The 27870-nt window shown below is 41.7% G+C and overlaps 1 protein-coding gene across 1 annotated transcript in view; it reads right to left on the minus strand.

The window, feature by feature from the left end:
• The window catches only part of TTC23L (tetratricopeptide repeat domain 23 like), a 58106-nt gene that overhangs the window by 21849 nt on the left and 8387 nt on the right, over positions 1-27870 (minus strand). Inside the window, exons 4-9 of the mRNA XM_082453897.1 lie at positions 26275-26305; positions 25856-25945; positions 17649-17811; positions 16152-16271; positions 5154-5331; positions 3051-3159 (exon numbers count right to left, since the gene is read on the minus strand). Of these exons, the coding sequence (XP_082310023.1) occupies positions 3051-3159; positions 5154-5331; positions 16152-16271; positions 17649-17811; positions 25856-25945; positions 26275-26305 (691 nt within the window). The remainder of the gene's footprint in view (positions 1-3050; positions 3160-5153; positions 5332-16151; positions 16272-17648; positions 17812-25855; positions 25946-26274; positions 26306-27870) is intronic.

Genomic DNA, 27870 nt, shown 5'->3' on the forward strand with positions numbered 1-27870 from the left:
ACTTACTAGATCTAGGAGATGTGTAGATTCCTTGGAATTCTAGATTCCTTGGCCAGTCATGTTATCTACAGATAGAGACCATTTTATTTCTTCTAAGCTGTATGTCTTTTTCTCGCCTATTACACTGGCTAAGACTTCCAGTACTATGTTGAGTAAGAGTAGCGAGTGAACATCTTCCCTTTGTTCTTAATCTTAAGAGGAAAGCATTCAGTCTTACTGTTAAACATGATGTTAGCTGTAGGTTTTTTGTACAGGCCTTTTATCAGATTGAGGAAGTTCCCCTTCCATCATGAAAGGATGTTAAATTTTGTCACATGCTTTTTCTGCATCAACTGACAAGATTCAGGTTTGAATACTGAACCAGCCTGACATTCTCAAGGAAAAAACCTCACTTGATCATGGTGTATTATTCTTTCTTTATATATTGCTATATATTTTGTTGAGGATTTTTTACATCTATGTGCATGAAAGGTATTGGTCTATAGTTGGTTTTTTTGTTTTGGTTTTGTTTTTTCTTCCAATGTCTTTGCCTGATTTTGTTATCAGGGTGATGCTGGCCTCATAAGATGAGTTGGGAAGTAATCCCTCTTCCTCAATTTTATGAAAAGATTATGTAGGATGGGTGTTATTTCTTCTTTGAATGTTAAGTAGAATTACCCAGTGAAATCACCTGGCCTTGGAGATTTCCTTCTCAGAAAGTTAACTACAAATCCTTTTTTTTTTTTTTTAATAATTAGGGTCTATTTGAGTTATCTGTTCATCTTGGTTGAGTTTGTTTTTTATTTTATTTATGGTATTTCATGACAGGCACAAGTCTTAGGTCTTTTTATAATTAAACCTATCAATCTCTTCTTTTCTGGTATATCTTTGTGTGCTCAGAGAGTTCTTTCCTCCAATTTTTAACTTCAGTACATTTTATTCCAGTACTGTACTTTCTTCTGGCTAATTTATATTTTTTAGTTTTGATGTAAAAAATATTACTCCATCTGGAATTTAGTGAATGCTAGGAGGTGACGATCCAGATTTTCCTTAAAGTTAAAAATTAGTATCCAAGAAAAGAATAAGGTGGCCTTGGAATCTCCTAACTCTATAATCATAAACTTTTTCTCATAAAAAACAAATTTTACATATTCACAAATAGATTAAATTTCTTAATAACCATAACTAATTTTTTTTTGTATTTTTTGTAATAGATTGGAGTGTAACTGCTTCACAATACTGTGTTAGTCTCTGTCATACAACAAAGTGAATCAGCCACATGCACACACACATCCCCACATCCCCTCCCCCATGAGCCTCCCTCCCACACTTCCCATCCCACCTCTCTAGGTATAGCAAAGCACCGAGCTGATCTCCCTGTGCTATGCTGCTGCTTCCCACTAGCTATCTATTTTACATTTGGTAGTGTATATGTGTCGATGCTATTCTCACTTCGCTCCAGCTTACCCCTCCCCGCCATGTCCTTAAGTCCACTCTCTATGTCTACGTCTTTATTCCTGCCCTGCCACTAGGTTCATCAGAATGAGTCCAAAAATTCATTCACGGAATTTTTTTAGATTCCATATATATGTGTTAGCATACGGTATTTGTTTTTCTCTTTGACTTACTTCACTCTGTATGACAGATTCTAGGTCCATCCACCTCACTACAAATAACTCAATTTCATTTCTTTTTATGGCTAATACTCCACTGCATATATGTGCCACATCTTCTTTATCCATTCATCTGTCGATAGACATTTAAGTTGGTTCCATGTCCTGGTTATTGTAAATAGTGCTGCAGTGAACACTGTGGTACATGACTCTTTTTGAATTATGGTTTTCTCAGGGTATATGCCCAGTAGTGGGATTGCTGGGTCATACGGTAGTTCTATTTTTAGTTTTTTAAGGAACCTCCATACTGTTCTCCATAGTGGTTGTATCAATTTACATTCCCACCAATTTTTAAAAAATCAAATATATAGATGGAGCACAAATACTGTGAGTATTCACAAGGACATTCTTTAAATGAGCAAGAGGATTAGCTAGAAAACACAGAATACGAAGCTTCAATTAACATTCATGCTAAAGAAAACAATATTCAAAATATCCAAATAATTTCTGAAAACTAAAAAAAAAAAAGTTTATTTAATAACATGGGGGAATACAAGAGTGGAAAAAAGTAGGACACAAAGCTTTCCCTATAATATCCTCCCTCCCTCCCTCCCTCTCTCTCTCTCTCACACACACACACACACACATACACACACTTTTCCTCTCTCTCTCTTTTTCTCATATATGACTGGAAAATAATGTCCACCAAAATGGATTACTTTTATAAGCAGAGAAAATCAACATTTAAAAAATATTTAAGTTACATTCTTTACAGATCCCCAACTCCTCCCGATAAACCACTGAATACATTCGTGTCCATTGATTGGATCACGCCGGGTGAGCATGGGACAGTGTCCTCCCTTACCAGTTCCTTTGCGTCTCTCCCAAAGCTGCCCACTTTGAAAAGGATGACTCTGCCTAAGGAAGGACTACTGTTGCATGAGTTCATGACTTGGCTTTCCTCTAGAACCCCCAGTACCTCACTTTTGAATGTAAATCAAGAAAATTCTAGCTGCTACAAACATTCTCTCATATAAGCCAGAGGAAGAGTCAAGGAGGCTGAGAGTGGAGGAAGATGAGGGGAGGAGCCAACGTTTTTCTCTTTTATCACTGGACCTCCTCACTAACTGATACATCTCGGGTCACGTTCATAGCGTGGAGGATTTCTGCTCTTTATGCAGGTGAGTTTTGCTGAGACTCTAAGGGAATAAAGGAAATGGAAATCAGTTGATCTTACTGGTTTTGATGTTCCAACTAATTTGGGGAGATAGGATTGTGCCTAAAATCATGCCTAAATGATTTCCTACAAAATGGTAGCCAGTCTTATCTTTCCATCACAGACATGAATAGCTACTTATAATCTGTCCATATTGATAGATAGACCATTCCATTTGCCAATGTGCTTCCCTCCTATGACCGGGAAGTGTTAATATCTGCAAAACCACCTCTTCTACCTACCCCTGTGTTGGGCCTCTCCAGACGTGGCATAAGCCTTGGCTAGTAACGCGCTCGCCTCTGCAGCTTGGGGGCTGACTTCAGTGAACAAAGAAACACAGATAGAATGGGCCTGGAATTGAGAAAATCATGACAAGGTAAGTACCCAAATGACAGTGTTTCACTGTGGATTTTATAGTAGCTCTCATAGAATTGTTAGTTGATTGAAAGCTGATATGTATATAATCATAGAGTTACACGAGAGATGAGTTTGAGTCCCAGCTCTGCTACTTCCTAGTTGTGAGTCTTGAGCAAGTAATTTTACCTTCATATGTAGAAGGACTATTTAGTTTCCATTGATTAGGGTTTGGGAAAGATTAAATGGGATGGTGCACGCAAAGCACCAGGCACAGTACCCTTCACATGTAAGTTCTCAATAAATGTCAGCTATGATTATTTCTATTACATTTCATAGCAGAAATAAAATCATAACTTTAGCTCAGCCTTTCAAAGGTTCAGTATCAAAACAAAGTCTAGTGAAGCATGAATCCTAGAGCCATACTTCTTGGGTTCCCATCTTAGCTCAGCCATTTACTGTAACATAAGGCAAGTCACTAATTTCTCTGACTATAAAACAGGGGTGACAAAAATAGTATTTATCACAAACAGTTGTAAAGATTAAATGAATACATGTAAAGTGTTTAGAATATCACCTGGAATGTAGTAAGCACTAGAGAAGTATAGATTTTATTATTATTATTATCTGAACTGAAATGGAAGGAGTAACAATCTGGAAAGAGAAAGAAGACAGAAAACATCCAGTCCACACGCACCAGCAAGAGAAGAGCCACCTGTACTTCATTTGTCACAGGCCAAACACCATGAGGTGTTTCAAGGAACTCCAGAGATTATCAGACAATACTTTAGAGCTAAGACACTGTGCAGAGTTGTTATGAGTACAGGCTCTGGAGTCAAATTTTCTGAGTTCAAATCCCTACCCCCCCCACTTGTTAGCTACACAACTTCAACTGAATTAGCTATAGTTCTTTGGGCTTCAGTTTCCTCATCCTTAAGATTAAAAAAAAAAAATGGCACTTACTTCATATGCTTATTTCATGGATTAAATGAATTAATATATCCTCAAGTGCACATGGTAAAAGCATTCCATAAATTTGAACTATTATTTTTGTTGTCATTAGGAAACACTGATTATTTATTGTTTTATCCATTCTGATCTGATCTGACCACTGCTTTAAGAGAGTCTTGGACACACCAGATTGGCTTTCTCTGTAAGCAGTGGACTCCCTGTTTTCAGGGCAGCATTCCCTAACATCTCTCCATGGTGTGATGTTAATAACCTGGGATTTTTGGATTGTCTGCAATGCCTTTTCTTCAGTAGCAGACTGTTTTCACATACACTGTTGGATGGCATTACACCTTTTCTGTGATAAAGGAAATCCAGTACTGTGATCTGTTTTTGGTTATGAGAGATACCTGAGGCCATGAGCATGGTTCTCATTTGAGGAGAGAAAAGGTGAATTTAACTAGCAGTTTCAAGGGACGTTTCAAGTACATGATACATATAGTGCCCTACTCTGTTTCCATTATGATAAACTCAACATTCCTTTGTATGTTTAGTTTTGTTTTCCCCTCTGCATTTGTCAAATTACTTACCTACAAGCAAAACACACTTATGGTGGTTTAACCATAAACTTTGAGATACAACCAGCTAGACTAGTTTAACGGACAAATGACGGTATTGCACCAAAATATCATAAATTTTCATTTAAAAAGTCCTTTGCATTTGCTAAAGACTTAAGTTCAGTTGCCCCTATGGCCTGTTTCCCTGGAGTAGACTTTCTCAGCTCCCTCTTCCCAGCACAGACAGAGGTGAGGGAAGCCTGGTAGGGGAAATGCTGTCTTAAATCAGGTCACACAGCAGATAGGCCCACTGTGAGTCGTTGTTCTCTGTCCAGGTCATTTAAAGTTGAGGAAGGTCTCTTGTGTGGATCTGGAGGAAAATCGATCCCATCCCCTGTTCTGAGAAGCCCAAGCGTCCCTGGCCCTGGGAACTGGGCCTGGGGCCAAACAAGCCCACCTGACCGGGGCTTCAGCCAACACACCTACCTGCTGCAAGTACTGGACGGCCTGGTCATGGTTCCTCCTCAGCTGCTCGATCTGAGCAATTTCCTCATAAAGACCAACCAGATCTGATGTCCTATCACCCTTAGCAGCAATAACATTGTCAATTGCCTTTTCAAAGTATGCCAGAGCTAGGTTTAACCTGCGGTTGGCCAAGGGGGCTCTATAAGAAAAGGGACAAGAATGGAAAGTCACAGAGAGGCCACTTGCTTTGTAGATGCAAAAGGAGCTGATTCTAAGAACTAAATGATTTGGCCTTCATAGGCCAATCATCTGAGTGGCTGGCTCAAAACCTAGCCTTGTTGTAAACAAACTCCTACTAACCTGCATTTTACCCACCAGATTCCACTGACTACCATTCATCAAACCCATTAGTATATCATGCAATAGTCTAATTTTATAAAAAAGCAAATGGAAAAAATGGCTTCCGGCAGTTCATAACATGGGATAATTTACCCATAAACAAAGACTTTTAAAATCAAAATAAAATTTTATTACCTCTGGTTCCCTCTCTTTTAGGCCAAAGCAGAGGCTTTTCTTTGTTTGATTTAGTTTAGTTTATTCCTCCTCAGTTAAAAACGAGAGAGGATAGAGAAAACAATGTAAATATTCCCCCACCAAAAGGGGACGGTTAAATAAATTATGGCACATCATACAATAAAATACTTCAGACATTAATCATGTTTTCTTTTTAGACTAATATGGAGAAAAATTTTAAATGTGTTAAGTTCAAAATACAGTTATAAAACTATACTTAAAATATAATCCTGATAAGACCTTCAATATGGCGGAGGAGTAAGACGTGGAGATCACCTTCCTCCCCACAAATACATCAGAAATACATCTACATGTGGAACAACTCCTACAGAACACCTACTGAACGCTGGCAGAAGACCTCAGACCTCCCAAAAGGCAAGAAACTCCCCACGTACCTGGGCAGGGCAAAAGAAAAAAGGAAAAACAGACACAAAAGAATAGGGATGGGACCTGCACCAGTGGGAGGGAGCTGTGAAGAAGGAAAGGTCTCCACACACTAGGAAGACCCTTCGCGGGCAGAGACTGCGGGTGGGGGAGGGGGGAGCTTCGGAGCCACGGAGGAGAGTACAGCCACAGGGGTGTGGAGGGCAAAGCGGAGAGATTCCCGCACAGAGGGTCGGTGCCGACCAGCACTCACCAGCCCGAGAGGCTTGTCTGCTCACCCGCCGGGGTGGGCGGGGGCTGGGAGCCAAGGCTCGGGCTTCGGTCGGATCGCAGGGAGAGGACTGGGGTTGGCTGCGTGAACACAGCCTGAAGGGGGCTAGTGCACCACAGCTAGCCGGGAGGGAGTCCGGGAAAAGGTCTGGAGTTGCCAAAGAGGCAAGAGACCATTGTTTCAAGGTGCGCGAGGAGAGGGGATTCAGAGCACGGCCTAAACAAGCTCCAGAGACAGGCGCGAGCCACGGCTATCAGCGTGGACCCCAGAGACGGGCGTGAGAGGCTAAGGCTGCTACTGCAGCCACCAAGAATCCAGTGTGCAAGCACAGGTCGTTATCCACACCTCCCCTCCCGGGAGCCTGTGCAGCCCGCCACTGCCAGGGTCCCGTGATCCAGGGACAACTTCCCCAGGAGAACACACGGCACGCCTCAGGCTGGTGCAACATCACGCTGGCCTCTGCCGCTGCAGGCTCACCCTGCATCCGTACCCCTCCCTCCCACCGGCCTGAGTGAGCCAGAGTGCCCGAATCCTGTCTGGGTGGGAACAGATGCCCTCAGGTGACCTACACGCAGAGGCGGGTCCAAATCCAAAGCTGAACCCCAGGAGCTGTGCGAACAAAGAAGAGAAAGGGAAATCTCTCCCAGCAGCCTCAGGAGCAGCGGATTAAATCTCTACAGTCAACTTGATGTACCCTGCATCTGTGGAATACCTGAATAGACAACAAACCATCCCAAAATTGAGGCAGTAGACTTTGGGAGCAACTGCAGACTTAGGATTTGCTGTATGCGACTGACTGGTTTCTGGTTTCATGTTTATCTTAGTTTAGTATTTAGAGTTTATTATCATTGGTAGACTTGTTTATTGATTTGGTTGCTCTCTTCCTTTTTTGTATATAGATATATTTTTTTTTCCTTTTTCTCTTTTTGTGAGTGTGTATAGGTATGCTTCTTTGTGTGATTTTGTCTGTATAGCTTTGCTTTTACCATTTGCCCTAGGGTTCTGTCTGTCAGTTTTTTTGTTTTTTTCTTTAGTATAGTTTTTAGCGCTTGTTATCATTGGTGGATTTGTTTCTTGGTTTGGCTGTTCTCTTTATTTCTTTCTTCTTTTTTTTTTATTACTTTTTAATTCTTTTTATTTTTAATATTTTTTTTATTTTTTATTTTAATAACTTTATTTCTTTTTCTTCTATTTTTCTCTTTCTTTCTTTTTTTCTCCCTTTTCCTCTGAGCTGTGTGGCTGACAGGGTCTTGGTGCACCGGCTGGGTGTCAGGCCTGTGCCTCTGAGGTGGGAGAGCCACGTTCAGGATATTGGTCCACCAGAGACCTCCTGGCTCCACATAATATCAACTGGCAAAAGCTCTCCCAGAGATCTCCATCTCATCGCTAAGACCCACCTCCACTCAACAACCAGCAAGCTACAGTGCTGGACACCCTATGCCAAACAACTAGCAAGACAGGAACACAACGCCACCCACTAGCAGAGAGGCTGCCTAAAATCATGATAAGGTCACAGACACCCCAAAACACACCACCAGACGCGGTCCTGCCCACCAGATAGACAAGATCCAGCCTCATCCACCAGAACAGGCACCAGTCCACTCCACCAGGAAGCCTACACAACCCACTGAACCAACCTTAGCCACTGGGGGCAGACACCAAAAACAATGGGAACTACGAACCTGCAGCCTGTGTAAAGGAGACCCCAAACACAATAAGTTGAGCAAAATGAGAAGACAGAGAAACACAGCAGATGAAGGAGCAAGGTAAAAACCCAACAGACCAAACCAATGAAGAGAAAATAGGCAGTCTACCTGAAAAAGAATTCAGAGTAATGATACTAAAGATGATGCAAAATCTTGAAAATAGAATGGAGAAAATACAAGAAACATTTAACAAGGACCTAGAAGAACTAAAGAGTACACAAACAATGATGAACAACACAATAAATGAAATTTAAAATTCTCTAGAAGGAATCAATAGCAGAATAACTGAGGCAGAAGAATGATAAGTGACCTGGAAGATAAAATAGTGGAAATAATTACTGCAGAGCAGAATGAAGAAAAAAGAATGAAAATAATTGAGGACAGTCTTAGAGACCTCTGGGAAAACATTAAACGCACCAACATTCGAATTATAGGGGTCCCAGAAGAAGAAGAGAAAAAGAAAGAGACTGAGAAAATATTTGAAGAGACGATAGTTGAAAACTTCCTTAACATGGGCAAGGAAACAGTCAATCAAATCCAGGAATGCAGAGAGTCCCATACAGGATAAATCCAAGGAGAAGCATGCCAAGACACATATTAATCAAACTTTCAAAAATTAAACACAAAGAAAAAATATGAAAAGCAGCAAGGGAAAAACAACAAATAATATACAAGGGAATCCCCATAAGGTTAACAGCTGATCTTTCAGAAGAAACTCTGCAAGCCAGAAGGGAGTGGCAAGACATATTTAAAGTGATGAAAGGGAAAAACCTACAACCAAGATTACTCTACCAAGCAAGGATCTCATTCAGATTCGATGGAGAAATTAAAACCTTTACAGGTAAGCAAAATCTAAGAGAACTCAGCACCACCAAACCAGCTTTACAACAAATGCTAAAAGAACTTCTCTAGGCAGGAAACACAAGAGAAGGAAAAGACTTACAGTAACAAACCCAAAACAATTAAGGAAATGGTAATAGGAACATACATATCGATAATTACCTTAAATGTAAATGGATTAAATGCTCCCACCAAAATACATAGACTGGCTGAATGGATACAAAAACAAGACCCATACATATGCTGTCTACACGAGACCCACTTCAGACGTAGGGACACATATAGACTGAAAGTGAGGGGATGGAAAAAGATATTCCAAGCACATGGAAATCAAAAGAAACCTGGAGTAGCAATTCTCATATCAGACGAAACAGACTTTAAAATAAATACTACTACAAGAGACAAAGAAGGATACTACATAATGATCAAGGGATCAATCCAAGAAGAAGATATAACAATTGTCAATATTTATGCACCCAACATTGGAGCACCTCAATACATAAGGCAAATGCTAACAGCCATAAAAGGGGAAATCAATAGTAACACAATCATAGTAGGGGACTTTAACACCCCACTTTCACCAATGGACAGATGATCCAAAATGAAAATAAATAAGGAAACACAAGCTTTAAATAATATATTAAACAAGATGGACTTAATTGATATTTATAGGACATTGCATCCAAAAACAACAGAATATACTTTCTTCTCAAGTGCTCATTGAACATTCTCCAGGATAGATCATATCTTGGGTCACAAATCAAGCCTTGGTCAATTTAAGAAAACTGAAATTGTATCAAGTATCTTTTCTGACCACAACACTATGAGACTAGATATCAATTACAGGAAAAAGTCTGTAAAAAATACAAACACATGGAGGCTAAACAATATACTACTTAATAACCAAGAGATCACTGAAGAAATCAAAGAGGAGATCAAAAAATACCTAGAAACAAATGACAATGAAAACACGACGACCCAAAACCTATGGGATGCAGCAAAAGCAGTTCTAAGAGGGAAGTTTATAGCAATACAATCCTACCTCAAGAAACAAGAAAAATCTCAAATAAACGACCTAACCTTACACCTAAAGCAGTTAGAGAAAGAAAAACAAAAAAAACACTAAAGTTAGCAAAAGGAAAGAAATCATAAAGATCAGATCAGAAATAAATGAAAAAGAAATGAAGGAAACAATACCAAAGATCAATAAAACTAAAAGTTGGTTCTTTGAGAAGATAAACAAAATTGATAAACCATTAGCCAGACTCATCAAGAAAAAAAGGGAGAAGACTCAGACCAATATCACTGATGAATATAGATGGAAAAATCCTCAACAAAATACTAGCAAACAGAATCCAATAACACATTAAAAGGATCATACACCACGATCAAGTGGGATTTATCCCAGGGATGCAAGGATTCTTCAATATACGCAAATCAATCAATGTGATACACCATATTAACAAATTGAAGAATAAAAACCATATGATCAACTCAATAGATGCAGAAAAAGCTTTCGACTAAATTCAACACCCATGTATGATAAAAACTCTCCAGAAAGTGGGCATAGAGGGAACCTACCTCAACATAATAAAGGCCATATATGACAAACCCACAGCAAACATCATTCTCAATGGTGGAAAACTGAAAGCATTTCCTTTAAGATCAGGAACGAGACAAGGATGTCCACTCTCACCACTATTATTCAACATAGTTTTGGAAGTCCTAGCCATGGCAATCAGAGAAGAAAAAGAAATAAAAGGAATACAAATTGGAAAAGAAGAAGTAAAACTGTCACTGTTTGCAGATGACATGATACTATACATAGAGAATCCTAAAAATGCCACCAGAAAACTACTAGAGCTAATCAATGAATTTGGTAAAGTTGCAGGATACAAAATTAATGCACAGAAATCTCTTGCATTCCTATACACTAATGATGAAAAATCTGAAAGAGAAATTATGGAAACACTCCCATTTACCATTGCAACAAAAAGAATAAAATACCTAGGAATAAACCTACCTAGGGAGACAAAAGACCTGAATGCAGAAAATTATAAGACACTGATGAAAGAAATTAAAGATGATACCAACAGATGGAGAGATATACCATGTTCTTGGATTGGAAGAATCAATATTGTGAAAATGACTATACTACCCAAAGCAATCTACAGATTCAATGCAATCCCTATCAAATTGCCAATGGCATTTTTTACGGAACTAGAACAAATCATCTTAAAATTTGTATGGAGACACAAAAGACCCCGAATAGCCAAAGCAGTCTTGAGGGAAAAAAACGGAGCTGGAGGAATCAGACTCCCTGACTTCAGACTATATTACAAAGCTACACTAATCAAGACAATATGGTACTGGCACAGAAACAGAAATATAGATCAATGGAACAGGATAGAAAGCCCAGAGATAAACACACACACCTATGGTCAACTAATGTATGACAAAAGAGGCAAGGATATGCAATGGAGAAAAGACAGTCTCTTCAATAAGTGGTGCTAGGAAAACTGGACAGCTACATGTAAAAGAATGAAATTAGAACACTCCTTAACACCATACACAAAAATAAACTCACAATGGATTAGAGACCTAAATGTAAGGCCAGACACTATAAAACTCTTAGAGGAAAACATAGGAAGAACACTCTTTGACATAAATCACAGCAAGATCTTTTTTGATCCACCTCCTACAGTAATGGAAGTAAAAACAAAAATAAACAAATGGGACCTAATGAAACTTCAAAGCTTTTGTAAAGCAAAGGAAACTACAAACAAGACGAAAAGACAACCCTCAGAATGGGAGAAAATATTTGCAAGTGAATCAACGGACAAAGGATTAATCTCCAAAATATATAAACAGCTCATGCAGCTCAATATTAAAAAAACAAACAACCCAATGCAAAAATGGGCAGAAGACCTAAATAGACATTTCTCCAAAGAAGACATACAGATGGCCAAGAAGCACATGAAAAGCTGCTCAGCATCAGTAAGTATTAGAGAAACGCAAATCAAAATTACAATAAGGTGTCACCTCACACCAGTCAGAATGGGCATCATCAGAAAATCTACGAACAACAAATGCTGGAGAGGGTGTGGAGAAAAGGGAACCCTCTTGCACTGTTGGTGGGAATGCAAATTGATGCAGCCACTATGGAGAACAGTATGGAGGTTCCTTAAAAAACGAATAATAGAATTACCATATGACCCAGCAATCCCACTACTGGGCATATACACAGAGAAAACCATAATTCAAAAAGACACATGCGGGCTTCCCTAGTGGCGCAGTGGTTGAGAATCTGCCTGCCAATGCAGGGGACACGGGTTCGATCCCTGGTCTGGGAAGATCCCACATGCCGTGGAGCAACTAGGCCCGTGAGCCACAACTACTGAGCCTGCATGTCTGGAGCCTGTGCTCCGCAACAAGAGAGGCCGCGATAGTGAGAGGCCCGCGCACCGCGATGAAGACTGGCTCCCGCTTGCCACAACTAGAGAAAGCCCTCGCACAGAAACGAAGACCCAACACAGCCAAATAAATAAATAAATAAATAAATAAATAAAAAGACACATGCACCCCAATGTTCATTGCAGCACTATTTACAATAGCCAGGACATGGAAGCAACCTAAATGCCAATCGACAGACGAATGGATAAAGAAGATGTGGTACATATATACAATGGAATATTACTCAGCCATAAAAAGGAACGAAATTGGGTCATTTGTAGAGACGTGGATGGATCTAGAGACTGTCATACAGAGTGAAGTAAGCCAGAAAGAGAAAAACAAATATCGTATATTAATGCATATATGTGGAACCTAGAACAATGGTACAGATGAACCGGTTTGCAGGGCAGAAATTGAGACACAGATGTAGAGAACAAATGTATGGACACCAAGGGGGGAAAGTGGCAAGAGGCTGGTGGTGGTGTGATGAATTGGGCGATTGGGATTGACATATATACACTAATATGTATACAGTGGATAACTAATAAGAGCCTACTGTATAAAAAAAAAATTAAATTAAATTAAAAATTAAAAAAAAAAAAGAGTCATGTACCACAGTGTTCATTGCAGCTCTATTTACAATAGCCAGGACATGGAAGCAACCTAAGTGTACACTGACAGATGAATGGATAAAGAAGATGTGTCACATATATACAATGGAATATTACTCAGCCATAAAAAGCAACAAAATTGAGTTATCTGTAGTGAGGTGGATGGACCTAGAGTCTGTCATACAGAGTGAAGTAAGTCAGAAAGAGAAAAACGAATACTCTATGCTAACACATATATATGGAATCTAAAAAAAAAAAAAAAATGGTTCTGAAGAACCTAGGGGCAGGACAGGAATAAAGATGCAGACATAGAGAATTGACTTGAGGATACGGGGAGGGGGAAGGGTAAGGTGGGACGAAGTGAGAGAGTGGCATGGACATATATACACTACCAAATGTAAAATGGATAGCTAGCTGGTGGGAAGCAGCCACGTGGCACAGGGAGATCAGCTGGGTGCTTTGTGACCACCTAGAGGGGTGGGAGGGAGACGCAACAGGGAGGAGATGTGGGAACATATGTATATGTATAGCTGATTCACTTTGTTATCAAGCAGAAACTAACACACCATTGTAAGGCAATTATACTCCAATAAAGATGTTAAATATATATGTATGTGTATATATATATATATATATATAATCCTGACATGTATATATGTGTGTGTGTTTATATATGTGTGTATATACACATATATTTATATTTAAACATATATAGAGAGAGAAAGAGAGAGAGAGAGATAACTAACTGTTCATAGCAGTTATGTTTGGGTGGTGACATTACAATTGACTTTTATTTTCTTCATATATGTCTGTTCTTTCAAATTTCCAAAACAATGGGGAATATAATTTTTTAATGATAATAAAATAGCATTCATTTAGGTTTATCTTTCTAGAGTTAGCAAGACACAAAGAGAAGAACATGAGTAGTTCAAAGCTGCTTCTCACAGTTATTAGCTTTATGGGCAAACTCCAGGAGTTTTTATTTCCTTCCAAATAAAAGAAGGTTAAGAATACCTAAATTACAAGGTTGTTATGAAGATTAGATTAAAAATAATATGTAAAATTGCCTAACATATAGTAGATACACAATCAATATTTCTTCTCCCTCACCCCATGCCCCCATCTTTGTATTCCCAAGTTGAATTAAAAATATAAGTGTGTGTATAAAATTATTTTATATAAGGCATTCTGCAATAGTTACAATTTATTTTAAGCTGGAAGGTTTTTCCCTCCTCTGAAGATTAGAATTTTCAGTCAAAAGAATATATAAGGCATGTTATCTGATAAGTCTTCATACACACACAAATTTTTTTTTTGTCAGTCAGACCACTATTTCCCTTGACCATAAGAGCAGAAGTTATAGAATGATAATGCCTTTCATCACGAGCTTGTAGGGAGATAATCAGCCAAGTTGTCTGACCTGCCTGAACAATCTGGCCTCATTTTCCCCACTCTTCAAATGGGAAAAAGGATTTGCCCTTCCTAGATATTTGGTGGGTATCAGACATAACTCAGTGTGTCATAGAACGTGAGCTAGGGATTCAGACGACCCCGTGCTGGCTCTCCTACCTATTAGTTCTGTCACCCTGAGCTACTTACTTTTTCCATGCCTTAATTTTCTTATCTGTAAATTAAAAAGAAAAATACCTACCTCATAGGCTTGTGGTATAAGACTGAGTGAAATAAATTATGTAAAGCACTTAGAACAGTGTCTAGGATGTAGTTATACTTTAGTAAACGTTCCAACACTTAGAACAGTGCATGTACAAAACAGGTCAACAGTGTGGAATGGATGAATGAAATATGCACTCAAATTTATTCTGAAAGAGGAACAAGGCTATCTTTTCACATAAGCACAAAAACCTTAGTCACTGCCCCGTGTGACAGCAGTAGACATTCACTAGACTCTAATTTATGGGCCTGTGGACTTAATTCAATATTTAACTCTGGACGTTCGGACATCTCCCTGCCATTTCCCATTTGACTTCTAGATTCATGGCTTTTTAGAGGAGGCAGGCATGACTCAGGTCATTTCCTTACCATTCCGTCACCTACCCTACCATGCCAAGTGCTTACAGTTTTGGAAACAGATTGCTTTTAAGTATGTGAAGATATTTGAAAACTCTAGGGGATAGTAAACCTTTTATTATTCTTTTTTTCTTCTGATAATCTGATGGGCCCACTCTCGTATCTAAATATTCTGATTCTCAGAGGATCCCTAACTCAACTGTGAAACAGTTAAGTCTCATTCCGGCTTGAACAAATTCCATGAACTTTGTTTCCATATGGAATACAACTTTCCCTTAAAATGCACGTGCTATGCATAACTCATGGACCTCCAATAAATTGTCTACATTAACTGTTCCTTCCTCATCTTTTAAGTTGTCATACTTGATGACAAAAGTAGGTGGCAATTCAGAAAAAAAATATAATTTTACAGTAAGTATGAGAGGCAGCACAAGGAAGGGCTAACAGTCTGTAAGTTCAGATCAAGTTCAGATCCAACACTTAAAGCTTATCACCTTGGGGCTTCCCTGGTGGCGCAGTGGTTAAGAATCTGCCTGCCAATGCAGGGGACACGGGTTCGATCCCTGGTCTGGGAAGATCCCACATGCCGCAGCACAACTAAGCCCATGCGCCACAACTACTGAGCCTGCGCTCTAGAGCCCACGAGCCACAACTACTGAGCCCACGTGCCACAATTACTGAAGCCCGCGCACCTAGAGTCCGTGCTCCGCAACAAGAGAAGCCACCGCAATGAGAAGCCGCGCACCACAACGAAGCGTAGCCCCCGCTCGCCGCAGCTAGAGAAAGCCCACGCGCAGCAATGAAGACCCAACGCAGCCAAAAATAAATAAATAAAATTTATATATTAAAAAAAAAAAAGCTTCACCTTGGACAGTTTGTTTAACCTCAGCTCAGTTTCTTTGCCCTCTCTCTAATGACATAATTGTTGCACCAACTACCTCAGTGGTGGCTGTGAGAATTAAATGGGACAGAGCACACGAAGCTTAGACCATGATGTATGCGTTTGGCAAATATGAGCCTCTTTTACTATCATTTGAGTCTCTGGGTCTTTTGCTCTGAATATTTTTCTCCCTTTATATAGAGAGTACAAGACAATCATGTAATTCCAGGCCTTAGCCATAAAAGTCCAAGCTTGTCTAAGCCCAGATCTTACCTGCCCAAAGCAATTGTTAGGTCTTTCTCTGAGACCTGTAATCCACAAGCACCTCCCTTATATGATTTTTTCAGCTCCTTCATGTTTCTCTCTGACTTCTGCAGGTTGAAATAAGCCTCTCTGCCAGTGAAACAGTCAAGGAGAATGCCAGGTACACAAACCCCCCCCCGACTGACCAGGGGCAGCAGTTAGTAAGCAAACAAAAGGGGCCCTTAGGAAAACGAAGCAGTATTTGAAAATGCACCCTTCCCTATGTTCTCTATTTTCCATCTATATATGTTGTCAAGAAGGGAGAATTCTTCAGAAAAGGAACAGGGCCCTGGGTGTCCTGTGGTATTGCAGCAATCCAGGGCTAGGATGGGTGGTGAGCGTTTGGAGTGAACGGAAACCGTAAATTACACTGGATTTCCTTAGAGGCATCTACTGTGTGACAACAATTATTCATTTCTCCCAAGTGGGCTTCTGTGAATGGTGAAAGAGAGGAACTAATTCTGCTGAAAGGGACTTTCTGGGTCATTTAGAAAGTCCAAGCAAAGCAGGTTTTTGGCGAGAGGCAAATAGCAGGAAAGAAAATCCCCTTAATTCCCAAATATCCTTCTATCCCACATTTTCAATAGCCCTCTACTAAGGGCATAAGAGAGGAAGGAAACATATCAGATTTTGCAAGTTGAGCATCAGGACCAAAAAAGTAGAGAGGGGGATGTGTAGAGAGGAGAGACTGGGGACACATGGGCTCAAAGAGGGCTTATGATTATTCATGAACATGAAAGACCCTGAACAGTTTTCAAGTGGAGATGGTACCAAAAGGAGCTGTCAAAATCACAAGCTTTTTGAGGAGAGGCATATATAACAGTTCCCCTCCGGAAATATGGAGAACTATTTCTTTTGTCTATTTTGCTTGGCCTCTGGTTTCATGGGCAGTGTTCTCAACGGCATTTCAGAAAAACTAAAATGATCACGTGTACATTAAATCAGAGGTTTTTGGCTGTATGTTACAATCACCTGGAGCTTTTAAAAATCTCAGTGAACAGATGCACCCCAGACCTACTAAATCAAACTCTCTGGGGTGGGACCCAAATAGCAATAATTCTGAAAGCTCCCCGAGGGGATTACAATGTGCAGCCTACTTTGACAAACGGTGCTTTAAATGACCATTCATTTTCCGTCTTCCTACATGGCCACCACCGCTATCACCTGCGTCCTCATTGCTAACACTGTCTTGAGCGCTCTACGAGGAGCAGGACAGGCTCCAAAAACTTCCAGCTGGCCAGGGGACGTGTCCCCAGTGAGAACACTCCCATGGCTTAACTCAGAGCTCATATGAATAGACACAGGAGGAACATTCGTACTTTCTAGATGGACAGCAGAGGCTTGTGGAAGACCTGGATGTCAGAATGGAGCTACGAGCCCTTGGTTTCACCTCTCACCCTGTGTGAGACGACCCATGTGGCATGGGTGGCCCCTGGCCCTGATCTCCAGACCCCGCTGGGAAGGGAAGGATATCGGTTCTGTAGGAGCCAGGCCACCCCCACAGTGTCGTAGAGCATGACCAGAGTCTCCAGGATTTCCTTTTTCTCCTTGTCTGAGGTTGTGTTTCCCTTCCAGGTCATCAGTGTGTTCTTGGCAGACTCAGCATGTTTCTTGGCCTGAGGTGGGAGGCCTGGGGAAGTTTGAGGGTGGATGGCAAGATGAGAAACATTAAAAAGGTTTTTCAGTCAAAGACATTCCTGGGAGGGGGAAGGAGGGCAGTGTGGTTGTCATTTGGTCTTTAGTATTGGTTCCCCAAATTGGCAGTGCATTAGAATTATCTGGAATGCTTGTAAAGAATATAGGTTCCTGGCTCCCCCCATCCTGCCCCTCACCCCAGACGTGTTGAGTTGGAATCTCTAGAGGAATAGTGTCCAGGACTCTATATTTTGAAATAACTCCCCAAATGTTTCTTATGCAGCCATCCTGGCGTTCGTCTATGGACTCGGTTTGGAAATCACTGATGGAGTCAGGAGTGGAAGCTGAGTATCCCATTCCCAATCCACTGCTAATGCCATGTGACCTTTTCAATCCACAAAGCTTCTCCATCCTCCAAATGTAAAATGATAACAAAATTATAGAAACTGCCCTTTTACCAAACACATGGAGAGAGTCCAGGAATGAACTAGGTTATGCCACAGAGTGCTATGCTCCATTCGAGCTTTCTGGAAAAGGCATTCTATAAAGTCAAAGGGCTTATGAATACAATCACTTCCATCTGGGGATTTTTTTCAATCCAAGATGAAGCTGGTGATACTAATTGGTCACACACACACACACACACGCACAAAAGACCTAATTTCTAAATGCAGTGAGGCCCCTCTCTAGAGAAAGAAGACAAAGGGGATACCAAACCTCTGCTAGACAGAACATGGGGCATGTTTCCCCTCATCTTCTAACTAAAGGCTGGTATTCCTGGCATTTAACTTGAACTACTATTAGTCCAGTTAACAGAGGGAGACTTGGGAGTATTCAGTTTACAGAATTCTTTCCTCATCTTCTAGCCTAGCTCATGTCTAGTGATCCCTGATGGGAAAGGGAAACTCTGGAGAAAAGAGGAAAGCCAGCAGAGAACACACAGGGGCTCTCCTCCACCCTACTGAGGACCGCCATGGCTGCTTCGGCTCTCCTCTCGGCAGCCCCCAGGGTCTGAGAAACACATTCACCCCTGCCACTGTGGGGAGGCCCCCTGTGCCTCTGATGCCCCCCTCACACCTCGGCCCTCAGTTTGCTCTCCCTCTGGCCCTTGGAGCCCGCTTTCACAGTACGGGTGCAGTCAGTGGCAATAGAGATAATTTGAAAGGACTTGCACTTGATGCCTGCAGCCCTCATATGTTCCAGATGTGCAGGTCCTTACTGAATTGCAGCAATGGGAACACAGTTTCTCTGCAAGAGCCCTAAAAGTGACCCAGAAGCCGAGAAGTCTTTGTGGAACGCTCGGAGATGCCTGTTCTGTAGGTCTCAACTGAAGAGAAGACTGGACTCTGTGGTGAAAGAGAGGGCTGCATCTCAAGTTACCAGGTGACAGTGGCCCTCAAACTGCACGGAGCGTCACAGGCACCCTGCTGAAATGCAGATTCCTGGGCCTCCAGTAGTTACGGTTCACGAGTTCTAAGGTGAGAGCCAAGGATTCAGATTTATGACAACTATCTTAGGTGATACTGATGTAGGCTGCCTGAGGACCACATTTGGAGAAACAGTGAGTTAGTAAAGCCTTTATACAGGAAGTGGGACTCATCTCCTTCCTGAACAGTAGGTAGGGTTTTGACTGATGGAGAAGAATGAGAACGGGTTTCCACTTGGAGTAAACAGCCTGAGGCCGTAAAGACAGAATAAGCGTATGTGTGTGTGTGTGTGTGTGCACGCACGAGCACACTCGTGCAGACGTGCACTGGTGGGGTGGGGTTGGGGCGTGCTGGAAGGCTGTAAGAAGACCAGTCTGCCTGAAGGGAGGTTTAAGTTGAAAGACACATAACGTATGAATTGGATGGAGAAAATGGAGTCTTGGGTGCCAAGTTGAGGAAGCTGGACTTGATCTGCTAGGTAATAGGGAGTTTTCATAGGTCTTGAGAAGGCAGCAGCAACAGAAAACTCTGCCAGGGAATCAGACCAAGACACCAAAGTAGGAAACCGAGAGTCTTTTTTATCAAATAGGGTACTTTCCACAACCATCTGGGCCCTTGGGAGTGTGTCAATAAGGAGTGCAGAAACCACATTTAGATGCTTCCCTGGGTCTACAGGAAGGAGAAAAGTGAAACTGGATGAGCCACTGAAAACCACCCCCAAATCAGCACAACATTGTTTCTGGGCTCCTAAAGAGAAAACAAATCCTAAAGTTGTTCTGAGGCTTTGCAAGGCTGCCCCCTCAGCTCCACACCCCAGCCCTAGGGGCCCAGTGCGGGCTGTGAAATCCCCAAGAGGAACCCTTTTCCTCTAAACTCAGCAGCTAATTAATTATATAGTTCCCTGTCTCCCCTTCACCATGCCCTGCACTGTGGTCCTTCTGATGAAAAAGCTGAGCTGGTAACCAATGGGACTTAAGTAAACTGAACCAGGATCTTGATTTAAAACAGCTCATTCAACTTTAAAGTCAGCCCTAAGGAAAAAAATGACTCCTTTACTCTTCCCAGAATCCACTCTGGTCTCCAAAGTGGGGTGAGTGTACCCCTATGGGTATGCAAGATGCCATAAGGGTGTGGGGAAAAAATAAAAATTTCTCTACTTTTAAAAACAATCTTTTTTGTTTTCTATTTTTATGAATATAATATTACATAATATTTAATACTATTGTACATAGTTCATAATAAATACATATTTATGGAGAGTGCTCAAAACATTTTTTGTGAAAAGAGAGCTAATTCTCAAGAGTTTAGAGACCACTGCTCTAGACAAATGTTTTCTAAAGTTTTCAAGTATGAAAAAGCTCCTTTTTCATTAAAAAAAAAAATCTGTGATAATATTTTTATAGCATTTCCTGCATGAGAAAATTCAGGATGACAAAGTATGATGAGTCAGAATCTAATATTTTGAAATGAATTTGCTTTTCACTAATTGCAAGAACACCCTCTTTTATGTAAAAATAATACTCTGCATATATGTGTCTGTGTAAGACTCATCTCCTCTCTCTCTAGAGGATGCGCACAGATCGGTGACCTTGTTCCCTAACTCCAAGTCCCACCTCCCTGAATCCGATGTCTGTGCCAAGACCACGTCATTTTCCTTTACTTGCCCTCCCCAGCCAGGGACACCAGCCTTCTCCCTGCACCAACAGGGCAGCAACTATAGAAGTAAAAATCAGGGTGGCAGCAAGACCTGCTTCTGGAGCCTGAGATTCAGAAATCACAAGGGCATATTAATGAACTGGAAAAGCGGTCCAGAGATTGTCCACCAAATGTATCGATCATTTTGCTTTAGTTTGGGGTAAGACTCCACCGCTGATTTCTGTTACTCTGACTCAGGCCACAGAGAATCTTCTCGGAGCTACTCAGGCTTTGGAGGCTGCTGCTGTCACCTTTGACCATCACCTATATTTAAGAAGTTCTCGTGGTACAGCGATTAAGACAGCAAGGTCTTAGGGCCAGACTTCCAGGTACAGAAGCTGGCTTAGCCACTTACTACTTGAATGAGTTACTTAATCTATCTGTACTTCAGTTTATTCACCTATAAGATGGCAATGAAAATACCTCCCACCTTGTACGGTTGTTGCAAGGATTAATTTAATTAATTTATGAAAAAGGATTAAATAGTGCCTGGCACACAGGAATGAAACGAGTTTAAATAAATATTAGCTGTTATCATCATCATTACGACCAGGGTCCATTCCCCTTAAGCACTTTATTATATTTGTCCTTATGTACTCTGGACATTCTTCATAAAGCTGCTTACAGAATCTCTACAAAAGGCTGCCTTCTCAAACACACACTCAACTTCAGATAGGCACCAGGCTTCCTGCAGGTCAGATCAACCGCTTTCTATCATTCCCTGTTGTTCCTGTACCAGCTTTTTTACCAATTAGACACAGAAGGTAGGGTTCATGACTTATGCTTCTTTTTCGAGATTTTTGCAACAGATACCTGGAAGGTTCCCAGTAATAACAGGCTAAAAAATTAATTCATTGCTTCATTAATAATAGGCAAAACATCAGGAAACTGCTTGCCCATGTTACTGTCTTCTCCTTCCTGAACACATGGAAACAGTGGTCACAAGGTGACCAGCCGCCTCCACCTGCCCTTTTCTCAACCACTAAAGCCCCAGGCTCGGGAGGGTTCTCGCCAGGTCAGCTGGTGACAGAGTTCCACTTCTAGTGTCCCTTACTCTGTTTCACCAACCATCAGCCTTTTACACTCTCTGCTTTGCAAAAGGCCTCGCTTTTTTTTGTTATTGACTCCTGAACCCCGCTGCATCGATTGCTCCATTTTTTAAAACCTCCAAACTCTCTATCTGGCTCCTTCTTCACAGCCTAAAATGTTCCCAGGTCTCCTCCTCTTATAAAATTAGCTTCAAATGACTTTTCTGCCTTCCCTAGCTACCCTCCTATTTCCCCTCATCCCTTTCACTATGCAGGACGTAGCATACATAGCCTAGGCTACCGGCCCAGGCCTTCCCCTCATCCCTGGGATCTGGCTTCTGCTCCAAGCCTTCTGCAGAAATGGTTCTCGTGAGGTCCCCAAGGGCCTCTTACTGAGTTAAGTGCAGTCGCAGTTTCTTGTATCCCCATCTCATGGCAGCATCAGACACCTTAGCTGCTTGGTTTCTCCTCTTGGCTCCCGAGGCACCGCTCTAACTCAGTTCTCCTTGATAAACCTTCTCTAATTGACTCTTTGCTCACTCTACCAGGGTCCTCTGTTCCCTTCCATTAATATGTCCATTCTCCAAGGGTCTGTCTTTCCATTTCTTCCTTTTCTTCTCTCTCCTCTCAGAAGTTTTATCAACTCCTATAACTTCAACCTTGGCCTTCATGCTTATAATTTTCCATTTCCCCTCCCTAGTTCTGGTCTCAAATATTCTTCCATGCTTATGATTCCCCTTCTCTCCTCCCAAGTTCTGGTCCCAACTTTCCAGCACCTAGTAAAAATATACTTCTGGATTTCTCCGTTGTAACTCAAAAGCAATATATCAAAAACCAGACCCACCATTCCTCTCCCACTTCAGTTCCTTTCCTGACCGGCTTATCTCTGATGACGGCACCTTGAGGGGCCTGAAACCTCATGGTCATTTTGGGGCCTCACTTTTCCTCAACCCCAAATCCAATGCCATGTCCTGCCAATTCTTCCTTCACAGCCTTTTTTTAACTATCATTTTTGAATAGGTAATACATTCCCACGGTTCAAAAGTTAAAATTATATGAAAAGGTAAATGTTGAGAGGTCTCACTTCGAATTCTATCCCCTTTCACAAGCAGCCTCTAGGTAACTTTTGTTTCTTTCTTGTGTTTCCTTCAGTGTTTCCTGATGTGAATATAAGCACATATTCTCATTTCTCTCCCCTCCTTCTTACCTGAAAAGAGGTATGTTACAAACACGGTCCTGCGTTGTGCGTTCTCTGTTGCCTAAAGATGTATCCAGGAGACCTTTCCCTAGTGGTAGATAAGTTTCCTCATGCCCTTTCTAAGGCTGTATATACCACATAGTGTGTATTCGTCCTTCAGTGACGAGTATGCTTGGTTGTTTCCAATCTTCTACTATCATAAACAATGCTGCAAAGGATAATATCATCCATTTAAGTGTGTATTCAGGAAAGAGTCCCAAAAGTGGGATTTCTGGCTTAAAAGGTAAAGGTATCTGTCCTTCATAGACTCTTTTTTTTTTTTTTTTTTAATTTTTATTTATTTATTTTTGATTTATGGCCGTGTTGGGTCTTCGTTTCTGTGCGAGGGCTTTCTCTAGTTGCGGCAAGCGGGGGCCACTCTTCATCGCGGTGCGCGGGCCTCTCACTATCGCGGCCTCTCTTGTTGCGGAGCACAGGCTCCAGACGCTGCAGGCTCAGTAGTTGTGGCGCACGGGCCTAGTTGCTCCGCGGCATGTGGGATCTTCCCAGACCAGGGCTCGAACCCGCGTCCCCTGCATTGGCAGGCGGATTCTCAACCACTGCGCCACCAGGGAAGCCCCTTCATAGACTCTTAAATCCTTACCTTCTCACTCGTGCCCCCTGTCACCAGCCTGGTTTTACACCTAGATGTAAACAGCTAGATGAGATAGCTTCCATTCTAGCTATCATCGCTAGACTGACCTTTCCAAAAGCACACTTTGATGTACTCATCCCCCTGCTGGAAAATCTCTAATGGTCCCCCTTGTCTACCAAATCAATGACTAATTCCTCAGCCTGCCCAAAGTGCCCTCCCTTCCAGGTTCATCTGAGCGGTCCTCACCGTATCCAGCCAGCGCTGCTGATTACTTTCCCAACACACGCTGCACTTTCCCGCCTCCATGCGTCTGCCAGGCCTTGTTCTTCATCAGAAATGCCCACCCCTTCTTCTGCCTACCCAACCCTACTCATTTTAAAAGGGCCTTCTTGGATGGCACCTCTTCCTGAATCTATCGCTTACTACCTTCAGTCAGAAATGATTTCACCCAGCGCCCCCAAAGCCCTGTATTTAAACCAGTCACATGGCCTTCTGGTGCCTTCTATCGTAGCTGTCCGTAGGTAGCTCACCTTCCACAAGAGGTTGTAAGTTCTCCGAAGGCAACGACTGTGCCTTCTGTCCCTTATAGTTCCCAGAGCCCTCGTCAAAGAATTTCACATATACAAGTGTCTCATTAAATACTTACTGGAAGACCGTTTATCGAGAGAAATCAGCCTTCTGGCTTGACGCCCTTCCCCCAGTGCTGGAAAAGGCTCCCAGGGAAATGAGGCAGGCAGGTCTGCTGGTCATAAAGCATGCACATGTGCAGCGAGGCGTGAGCACACACAGACGCATACGTCCCGCCTACACAGGAGCCTGGCTCATAAATTCTGTCCATTTTACAGCAGTTGCAGGATTAATGACAACAAAACTAAGTGGAATTCAGCAAGCACTTCATCCCTCTTGAAGGTCTGTGATTTTTCAAAGCTTTCGTTGTTTTATTTGAAGGAGCACAGACTTCAAAAAAAGTTAAAGTGAAGAAACTGGGTAAGGACTATACCTGAAATAAGAGACCCTAGGCTATTCTCAAGGTATGGTCATAATCAAAACCTATTCTAGAAAAACTCTAGGCTAGGCCTCAGAAAGTCTGGGTTCAAGACTGAGTGCTGTTATATTATGTGGGCACTTCAGCTAATCAGGAAGTTGTTTTTCCCATCTAGAAAAAACAAACACACAAAAAGACCTTCCTTTACAGGAAAATTTTTTCCCCTCCAACCTACTACTCAAATGTGGTTCTCCATTCATGTGGCAAGAAGAACTGTGAATTAGGGAAAAGAGGGTGGTGTTCCCACCATCTTTTGTAATATAACCTGTTTACTTGTCTTGAGTTAGTTTGGAATGTAACTGGAAAAGCAAAACTCAAAGTCTACTGTAGCTATTCATAGAAAGGGTTGATTTCAGAAGATGAAGGTCAACCTCCTTCCACAGACCTACCATAGTAATCTCTCTAAAGAAAGGGAGGCCGTGTCTGACAAACAGACAAACATCCCTCTCAAACGCTTCTGGTGCTTTCCTCTCAGGTTCAAGCTGCCATCACCTCAAGTCAGAATTTCAAAAATAGTTACCTAAGTTGTCTCCCTGAATCTGGGCTCTCCCAGGGCCCAAGGAGTATACTTGTTGGTGCCAAACCAAGTGACAATGACTTGCCAACTGACAAATCCATGGGTCTGTCTTCAGTCTTCACCTCATTTGACCTCCCTCTGCCATCTGACCCTGCTGAAACCACACTGCACTTCTTTTTGAAACCCCTTCTCCGCCCTTGGCTTCCATGACTCGGCCCCTCCTGATCCTATTTCCTTGCTGGCTCCACTTTCGCTACCCAATCCTAACGCTCTTGTCCTCCAGGCTTCTGTCCTCTGCTTTCCTTCCCTTGTTAGTACCTTTACCTCTGCGATCCCTGTCACACTGCCCACCTCATCCATGGACGTCCCCTCCTCTTGACAAAGTGTGAGTTGGGGACAGGATGGACCCTCCCCTGGGCATCCCCACCCCGACTGTGGTTCTGTGTGGGCTCAGTGTGGCTGGTCCCCCCAGACCCAGCCGGGGAAATCGAGTACCTCTCAGTGTCAGGTAGCCATAAGTCAGGGTGGCCAAAGCCTGTTCACATTTCCAGGGTTCTTCCCCAAAAATAATCCGAGAGGGCTTCCCTGGTGGCGCAGTGGTTGAGAATCTGCCTGCCGATGCAGGGGACACGGGTTCAAGCCCTGGTCTGGGAGATCCCACATGCCACAGAGCAACTAGGCCCGTGAGCCACAACTACTGAGCCCACGCATCTGAAGCCTGTGCTCCGCAACAAGAGAGGCCGCGATAGTGAGAGGCCCGTGCACCGCGATGAAGAGTGGCCCCCGCTTGCCACAACTAGAGAAAGCCCTCACACAGAAACGAAGACCCAACACAGCCAAAAATAAATAAATAAATAAATAAATAAATAAACTCCAATCTCTAAAAAAAAAAATAATTCGAGAAAGGATGACACAGCGAATCAGCTCCTTATTTGCTTGGGTATTCTGCAGAGAGCAAACAAGTCATTACACTTTTTGGAAAGGAGGAAAATTTCCAGCCTGTATCTTATCACTGGACTGCAGGACTGCATCCACTGTCAACTTTTTCTCTCCTCCCCCCTTCCCATCCCACAGCCAATCCATCAAGTCCTCTTGGCTCCACCCTATTCCTAAGTCCTAAAGCTAAGCACTTCTCATTTCTGCCATGTGTACCTCGTCCAAGCCACCCTCATCTTTGACCTGGGTGACCACAGCCCCTCCTAATTGCCTCCACTCTTGCCCCCCATAGTCTGTCTACTTTCTACATCATAGCCAGAGTGACTTCTCTTAACCTCTTTTTGTGAAAAACTTTAACAGCATACAAAAACAGCATGGAGAATGAGTCAGCTTCATCACTCCCAGTCAATCTGGTTTCATATCTATGCTCCTCATGCATCCACCCTCTCCCTCTATGATTTTGAAGCAAATCAAGGATATTAAATCATTTCATATTTCATAAGTATCTCCAAAAGATACAGACTTAGAAATATAACCACAAAATCATTATCTCACCAAAATATTAATGATTCCTTACTATCAAATACCTAGTCTCATAAACCTAATAATTACCTCATAAATCTAATATTTCTCATACAGTTTAATTGTCCATACACTGAGATCAGTCTCCTGAGTCTCTTTTCATCCATGGGTTCCACCTCCATTTCTAATTCTTTTCATTGCAAATTATTTATTGAAGAAACTGAGTTATTTGGTTTATAATGTTTCCCAAAAATGGAAATTTGGTTGAATCTTTATGGTGTCACTCAACATGTCCTTCCAGTCTCCATTCTGCCTTTATATTGGTGGTTGATTTAGAAGTTTGGTTAACTTTAGCTTTTTTTTTTTTTAAGCAAAACTACTTCATATGTTCTACCATCAGAAGACACCTAACCTTGGGTTGTCTCTTTCTGATAAAAGCACAACTACATGAATTAATCTATAAAAGACTATAAAACACTGATATCCTAATTCTATCATTCCCTCTTCATATGTTAGGTGGAATAACTTTATAAAAAGAAATCTCCTCTCATCTCCTTCTTAGTTACCCAGTAGTACAGTTCATATCAGAAGGGCAGGATACATGATTTAATCATTCTCTTTATTTATCAGCTTTCCAAATAGAGTTCATTCACTAGCATCCTCCAATAGTGACCAAATAGCTAGTTATTTATCATTCTTCTTCTTCTTAGTATTATTAATAAACATATCTGGATTTTTAAACAAATCTGATGTTCCTGAACACAGCAAACTAATTTCTAACTTGGGGCTTGTACACCTGTTGTTCCCCCAGCTTGGGACACTCTCACACATCGTTACCCTCTTGTGTCATTTTCATTGCATTCACCTCAGAGAGGCCTTCCTTGGCCACCTTACCTAAAACAGACTCTCACCCCATCACTTACTATCCCATTACCTATTTGATTTTTTTCTTCATGGCATTTACCTCTCTCTGATATTGCAGTAACTATTATTTTGCTTGTCTATGATCTGTCTCCCCAAATAGAAAATAAGTTCCTCAAGAACAGTTTATT

The sequence above is a fragment of the Balaenoptera physalus genome (assembly GCF_965194825.1).
Source record: "Balaenoptera physalus genome assembly, chromosome: 3".
NCBI lineage: Eukaryota > Metazoa > Chordata > Mammalia > Artiodactyla > Balaenopteridae > Balaenoptera > Balaenoptera physalus.